The sequence below is a fragment of the Cupressus sempervirens genome, chromosome 9, assembly GCF_028749045.1.
Source record: "Cupressus sempervirens isolate cs-2001-9-10 chromosome 9, ASM2874904v1, whole genome shotgun sequence".
NCBI lineage: Eukaryota > Viridiplantae > Streptophyta > Pinopsida > Cupressales > Cupressaceae > Cupressus > Cupressus sempervirens.
In genome coordinates, this window is record NC_143126.1 from 384,618,251 (window position 1) to 384,626,615 (window position 8,365).

Below are 8,365 nucleotides of genomic sequence, written 5' to 3' on the forward strand. Positions count from 1 at the left end.
TTCTCTAATAGAGAGAGCAAGAGACATTTTTTTGCAGGATATTGAAATGGATAAAAAGGGAAGAAAGAAACACGATGAACTCCCCAAGATTTGGAACTTTATATCAACTCATGGAGTACTAAATACCTAAATTGCTTGTGGACTAAAACCTAAGAACTAACACTGCACAATTGAGTGTGTTCTGTATGTCGTCCCCTCCCCAAATAGCTCAACTAATTACACACCAGCAAAAATGATTGTGGCATGTCATAGTTTAGTTTAGAGCATTTATAATTTTAATTACAAAATACAACAAAGTGTATAATTTTAATTACAAAATACAACAAAGTGGAGTTGATCTTGGTGTATTACAAAATGTCAAAAAATGGCAACATACTAAAGTACAATTTAGGATAGAATGGAGACAATTAGATTGTGTTTAATGTAAAGTGTGGAGTAAACGAAAAATTATACACTTTCAAAAAATACACCTAAAAAAATTTCAATCTCATCCCTTTCAAGAATATATGATTTCTTCAAAAGACCAAACATCAATATTGGAAACTGTCTACAGAACTATGACATGAACAATATTTTGGCTCATTTCAATAAAACAATGATGAAAATTTGCCTCCAAATAAAAGAATATCAGCCTCCAAAATATACCAACAAAATTAAAAATTGCAATAGAAGGAGATCCTTGGTTGGTTGATGGTGGCGAGCTACTAGACTGTGGGTGGCACCACTAGCTGAGGTGTTGCCTGGGTTGCTCGGAGTTGGAGCACGGGTGGCAAAAGCGGCAGAGCCATTTATAGAAGAGTGGTAGGCCCCATTTATGACGAACCACCAAACTTGTTGGCAGGCTACTTAATTTGTAAGAAGGTATTGTAAGAACCACAGGCTCAAGAGATGCAGGGGGCATACCCTACCCCAAAAAAACGTAAACCCCACTATTTTATAAATTAAGCAGTCTTTTTTCTTTTAAATTGTTTTCTATTTCTTTTTCAAAGTTACAAACACTAAAAAAAAATTAAACAAAATACCTCAGTGAAGAAATAATATTACACCAAAAGTGCCAAAGATACATGTTTGTAAATAAGTTGTAGGTTGTTGTAAAGGGTGTCCCTAGGAAGCATTAATTGGCATTCTGCATTCTAATTTTGCATAAGAAATTATGTAAAGGAAGAGTATAGTAAATGAAAATCGAAGAGTTCCCAAGGAGAGAATTTGTGAATGCATACTTTGAGGCGTTTTCCGACATATGGAATGCTGATGGTAATGGCAACTAGAAAAAGGCCCACGAATTCCGATCTCTGGCGAGACAGTTGAAAATGTTATTAAACTTCAAATAAAAAAAAGGAAATTCTGTGTAGAAAGAAATCCTAAGTGCACTTACAAGCTGTGCTGCAGTGACTGAAGTCTGAGTGAAAACGTGATTTAACACCAAAAGAAAACCAAAAAGGATCCCAATGAATCTCGGTAGGTTAGACTCGTCAAAGCCCACTATTCCTGCAAACACTTATACATAATTTTATAAGGCCATGACCTGTCTTTGTTTTGATAACTTCAATTAGGCAGGGTTGGGTAGGAATGAGGATAGAGAAGCAAACCCACCCAGAGTAAAACGGAACACAGACAAGTCATTCATATCTATAGAATTGTCGTTACGAGCATGTGGTATAATCATTGACGAACTTGGCTTACGCTTTGTCCTCAGCGAAGAGGACCATTTGCTTACAGATGGGTGTGGGAATGGTGTTAGAAAACTGAGGCTAAGCGCATATGGCCCGCTCACCACCGGCTTTAGCATCCTCGTCCCCATTCCCATTCCTACCATCCTGCTCTTCATTCTCCTCCTCCTCGATCCCAACCCCCTGCTCCAACATAGCGAGGGATTTGCCGTATTTTTTTTTGTAATTTGTTTTGGATAACGTGCATTCAAATGATGCCGAGGAGAGAGGATGATGTTTTCTCTATGTAATTCCTTGCAAAACATAAGTACGTCATATTGCTCCAAGATGTACCCACAATGTCCTTACGGAGAAGACAATAATATAACAAAGGAAAAGAGGAGAGTTAACAAAAGCCTACGGAGACAAAGGTCATTCTAATTTTTTGAAAATATCTTTATAATAATATTTGAAAAAATTCATATAATAAATTTAAGATTTTTTTTGTATGAATAATTAAATAAATAATTTATTTCTATAAAAACTAATTATTATTTATTTAATTGATTTAAACAAATTTAAATTTAAGATTTTTTATATTAATAATTAAATAAATATTTACTCAATAATTATTTTCTCAAATTTTTTTTCATTTGTTAATAAATAAAATAATAAAAATAAATTATCTTTTTATTAAATAAAAATATCAAAAATAAAATAAACAATAACAAGATATCTAAATCTCTAGAATACTAAATAAAATATATTTCTATTGATTGGAAAATAAAATATTTTTAATTTTAATTTAGCTATTAAAGTAAATAATAATAAAAAATAAAGTAATCAATATAAATTGTCTTTTTTTATTAAACAAAAATATAAAAATTAGAATAAATAATATAAGACTCAGATAAAATAATAAATAAAACAAAAAATCATATATTTTTCATTATTTTAAATTTTCTTTAAAACTATGCATAAATCTTGTCATGTGTTGAAGTTCTGCCTATAAATATAGGGTTAGAGTATTTCAATTAATAAAAAAATTGAGATGAGAAAGGTATTTGACATATTTGTATGAATGAAGTTCAAATTGAATTTGTAATTGTTAGTATTTTTATAGTTGTTTATTTTGTAATATGTTAAGTATTGTCCAAGGGGTTTAGCTTGGTTGAAGCAATGAGTTCTCATTGTGGACACCCTAGTTCGAATCCCAAGAGGGACATCTTAGTGGAATTCTAAGTTGTGACTCTTGGTCTTCTATTGGTTGTATTTGTCTCATTTGTAAAAAGTGGACTCTAAATTGTGACTCTTGGTCTTCTAATTGTTGTTTCTAGTGTGATTGATTGAAAGGAGCTTGAATAAGTTGTAATTATTGCTCTTAAGGAAAACCAGATATGTAAATAATCTTAATATATAATGTGTTAAGTATTAATTGTCCATTTAATATATTGAATACTTCTAAAATGAAACAATTGTTGTAAGCACTAATACTCAGGATTTGAGAGTTTGTGTTTCAATGCCCTTTGAATAGACCCAAGATATTTGGTCAGAGACAACTTGTCACTTGGTAATATATACATATGTTTTAGATTGTAGTAATTTTTTTGGTTTACTGTGTCGTATGATTTTGCGTTCAAATTAGTCTTCTGAAGAATCTTGCAATTGTTTTGAATTTAGTTTTAGTAAGTAATTATTACATTGATGGTTGATTTTTTTGGGTGTACTAACATTTACTTTCCTTTCTTTTTGAACCTTTTGATCAAGATTTAATGGCTTTGTATGCAAAATATTTCATTAACATCTCTATAATTGATATCAAAAATAAATTGTGATAGACACTTGGTTTATTTGAGTCAACTTCAATAAGAATTATTTTCTTGCAAGTGAGAGTCTTTAAATAATGTTACTCTGATTTTCTCTTCTTATTACATCTACATGTTTGCAAATTATACTGAGAGATTTTGGCAGCTAGTCATCGAAATGTTTTTCATACCTCCTTTCGAATGAAGGGGACTTCTATGTCCAAGATTGGATAGCAACATTTGGGAATTCTCAAAATATTAAACCATCAGGCAGGTAACTACAAAACATGAAAGGACACTTGGGGTTATGCTCTGAATCAAATTTTTTTAACCCGATAGTTTGTCACTTTCAATCATCAGATTCCTACGAACAAAGTAAAGAGTGTTGAAGCTTTAAAAGAAATATCACTCTTGCCCCAATACACCCATGACAAATGGCAAGGGAGACAAGAAGGCTTTGTCTTAGAGGCATTCTTCAATGTCACAATTAAGGAGAATGGACTTGATGCTCCCTATAAATTTGAAAAGCGAGATAGTGCATGGTGTGTTTCCTTGTAATTTTCACCAATCAAGCAGGTTGAGATACCTTTCCTTTTCTTGTTTCTTGAGTTATTGGGTTCATCTACCATGACAAGAATTTGTGGAAGAGTAACCTATCTATTGGGAAACTTCATTTTTTTAATGACATGACTACAGGAGCCTAGAAAGCTCTTTGATTGGGACAAATGATGCACACAATAAAAATTACATGGATAATCTATTCAATTTTACGCAGTTGGACATATATATAATTAAGTCAAAACATGTACAAAATTGTCTATCGACTATTCCCTTTTACCTCCTATGGTGCAAGTGCTAGTTATTATTATTAGTCGATAAACTATTATACAAGAGACTTTGAACGATAAATGCAATGTCCCATACCAAATTTTATTTACTAGCACTGGAAATATGGTGAAAAATCAAAAAGCTCTTTGATTGGGACAAATGATGCACACAATAAAAATTACATGGATAATCTATTCAATTTTACACAGTTGGACATATATATAATTAAGTCAAAACATGTACAAAATTGTCTATCGACTATTCCCTTGCACCTCCTATGGTGCAAGTGCTAGTTATTATTATTAATCGATAAACTATTATACAAGAGACTTTGAACGATAAATGTAATGTCCCATACCAAATTTTATTTACTAGCACCGGAAATATGGTGAAAAATCATAAAAGCAAACGGTGGCAAACAAACGTTTTTCTACATCTTCATTGACCACCACGATATCAATGTGAAGGCAATTTTCCCACTCTCCAATGCAGCGTTGATGCCCTCCTAAGCCAAGGTCATTTCAATACCTCGATTATACACAGAGATATTAAGTATAATATTAGACTATTCGATTCAAATATGGAACCTCACATTTCTAATTTTTCCCATCATTTTCGCCGCACAGGGCACGTGCAATGCATATAACAAATTAGATGTTTTTTACATAGAATACCTCGCATTTATGGTGGTTTCCAAGTTTTGAGGGCATAGAAGGGGTGACGCTGGTAGGTAGTGTTGTACTGTTATGGATAGGCGAAAAGAGACTCTCTCCTCTGAGCTATAGCAGGTTATAGTGTGGCTATTACTTTCAGGTAGTGTTGTACTGTTATGGATAGGCGAAAAGAGACTCTCTCCTTTGAGCTATAGCAGGTTATAGTGTGGCTATTACTTTCAGGTAGTGTTGTACTATTATGGATAGGCGAAAAGAGACTCTCTCCTCTGAGCTATAACAGGTTATAGTGTGGCTATTACTTTCAGGTAGTGTTGTACTGTTATGGATAGGCGAAAAGAGACTCTCTCCTCTGAGCTATAGCAGGTTATAGTGTGGCTATTACTTTCAGGTAGTGTTGTACTGTTATGGATAGGCGAAAAGAGACTCTCTCCTCTGAGCTATAGCAGGTTATAGTGTGGCTATTACTCCAACAAATTCACTTGAAGGAAAAGAAAATCGGTAGAGAAAGAAAGTGCATGCATCAGAAATCAGGAGGCGACATTTAACATCACTTACCTAAAATGCACACTCCTTGTAAGCTTGATGTTTATCATCTCTACAAGATGTCGTTACGTCTCTTCCACATTATAACAACGTGGAACATATGTTTCCATTGTAGTCTGATTTGAAACAGATGAAGTGTGTTTAAACGCAACCATAATCCCTTGACTAAGCCCAGACGCGACGTTCAAAAGCAGTGATAAATGATGCATTTGTTATGCCAACAATGTCTAGAACCCAACAATGATGGATCCACCACCGACCCAGCCTTGGCATGTTGTTGGCTCAGTTCAACCGATTAGGGAAATGCTTACCAAGCAACATATATTTCGGTTTGTTGTCACTAATACTTAGTAGAGCAATCTATATTTCTTTAAAGATACAAATTGAAATATAATTTATTACTTCTTAACTTGTTTTGATACCATATACTATGCCAATGATGTCATTTGTGGACGTACCATCTTTTGATGTTCTTTACTATAAAGACGTAAGAGTATAATGTGTACAAAGATTTTTGCTCAACAAAACAAAAGATTTTCATGACTACCTTTTCATTTCCCCCTTCAACTTCAAATCTTATTTTATTTCCTCTGAACTAAATGTCCTAATGGCAGGACCTTTTATGCTTTGTGTCTCTTGTTATACTTATGCATCCATTAAGATGTTAATATAGTATTAATTTGATCATTAGAATTTTAGTATTTTTTATTAATAAAATAATAGAAATATTATTTTTTTAAGAATTTATTGACTCTCATCAATTAAGGCAAGGAGAAATATATTTTTTGAAATCCAATATTAGGAAGACATTAAAAGGTCAAACTATGTAGATATCATTAAATGATACGTATGATGCATGTTCATAAGAGTTCAATGTGCATTAATCCATTCATCCGATGGAATTGAATGTGTACTAATCTATCTTTTTATCTAGAGCATTTTGTATGGAAATATCTACCCATTTCTATGCAACAAGACTTTTGTTTCAGTGCCTACAGAAGTTAGAAGATCTTTGTTTCCTAGTTGAAAGAATAGAAGATTCAGGTCCCCAAGCAGATTTGTTTAGGTTTTCTAAGCACTCATTTCAATATCATGCTTCTATTTATCTAGGATATAAATAAGTTTGTTTTTATGCAATGTGGATTTATAGGAGCTTTCTACCATTATTGTTGTTTTCTCATATTGACTCTCTATTTTATTTTTGTCAGGTGACATTGCTATTCCAAGCCTGATTCGTGCAAGCATTGATTGATTAGTAGAGTTATTGAAGTTTTCCATGTCTTATGTTTTTATGTATTGCAAAAGAGGGTTTTCCCCATTTTCTATTTTTCCTTTTTTACGTGCTTCCTGATTGAGGGCAATATGGGTTTACACTAAGTATCTTAGCTTCGAATGCAACATGAAAGTTTGAGGGGAATGGGTTGATTGAGATATAATTAGGTTTGTCTTTTTGCAATATGGGTTCACATTAAGTTTGTTTCTTTGTAATATAAACAATCATTTTGAGGAGAATGGACAAATTGCAAGGTAGTTTGGTGATTACAAATTCATCATCCTTATGTGTGCAAGGGAACTCATTTATGGTTAAATGAGTTGTACATAATTAAGTCAATAGTGTGTTATGATATAATTAATCCACTATAAATAAATTATTAATAATGAGGTGAAGCCCCATTTTCTTTAGGAAAGTCATGGGCTAAGGTTTTCCTTCTGCCAAATTCTTTTGTGACTTTCACTTGATGTGGCCTAGATATTATGATTCTTCTCATTTAAACTTTTTAAAAAATTATTATAGTGTGTCGATAGGAAATAAATCAAGCACAGAGGACTTGTCGTCCATTCTGATAGAGTTTCACGTGGTAATTTAGATGTTAACTATTAATTGTATATTTGGTTTTTTCTCATATTTTAAGTATAGGTTCCATTTATAAGAAAATGTATTTTATGGATAGAAAGATTACACAAAAAGCAAAGAAAATATAATTCCTTTGGGTAATAGCAACAAGATTCTCTACTATTGTTCAACCACAACAAAAAAAGCACTCGTAACCATTATTTTGCACCATGCAACTCTATATGTAGTGACCTATCTAGGCCTTAATTTTTATATTTTGTATTTTTTTTAAATGGTATCCTTCCTAATATATCCCAATTTGCTTCTATAATTTTTTGTACTTCAAGTCCCATTGATCTATGTCATTTTTTTAGTCTAGCATTTTCTGGAGGATACTTCATGGTAGCAAGATGTAAAATTGAGACATGATGTTTGATACATCCATCCTATGTAGGAGATCATCAATGTTTTAGATTATGGTAAAAGAAAGTTTTGAAGGGACCTGAAACCCTTTACAAAATACTAAAAATAAACATTAAAGCACTACCATGTTTTTCAAGAACTTGAAACCTAAAGTTAAAAAACATCCAAACCAAGTTTTACAGGGACCTAAAACCAAAAGTTTAAACCATACAAAATGACTAGGTTTTACAAGGACCTAGAAACTAAAGTTTCAAATAAATTGGACAGCAAGAAGAAAAAACTAGCAAAATTGTGCAAACCAGAAACCAGTACACCTGATCCGCAACCAGCACCTATAGTAGCTCATCAATAATGTTTTCCACCTCTTTACCAGCTTCTACAGTACTCTGGATGATGTTTGTTGGCAAATGAACAAGAGCCTCAACAACCTTTTTCCTTGTGCTCTACCTAGTTCTCTTACTAGGCCCACTAGGACTCCCCACACCAACATTACCAGGAGACATGATCTCTTCATTACTTTTCTTTCCTAGACTGATCACCGCAACACAAAGACTGGAAGTGACCTATTCCATTTAGTGACCACTTTCTTTTATAAGATGACGAAGCTCT

At 32.8% G+C, this 8,365-nt stretch overlaps 1 protein-coding gene across 2 annotated transcripts in view; it reads right to left on the reverse strand.

Annotated features, from left to right (window-relative positions):
• HCF208 (chaperone (DUF2930)) overlaps nt 1-2,025 on the reverse strand; it is a 53,674-nt gene extending 51,649 nt beyond the window's left edge. Inside the window, exons 1-3 of one of the 2 annotated variants that reach the window (XM_089800244.1) lie at nt 1,594-2,025; nt 1,376-1,488; nt 1,221-1,292 (exon numbers count right to left, since the gene is read on the reverse strand). In XM_089800244.1, the coding sequence (XP_089656370.1) occupies nt 1,221-1,292; nt 1,376-1,488; nt 1,594-1,975 (567 nt within the window). In that variant the 5' untranslated portion in view covers nt 1,976-2,025. The remainder of the gene's footprint in view (nt 1-1,220; nt 1,293-1,375; nt 1,489-1,593) is intronic. The other variant, XM_089800245.1, reaches the window with a different exon arrangement.
• Nucleotides 2,026-8,365: the final 6,340 nt, after the last annotated feature.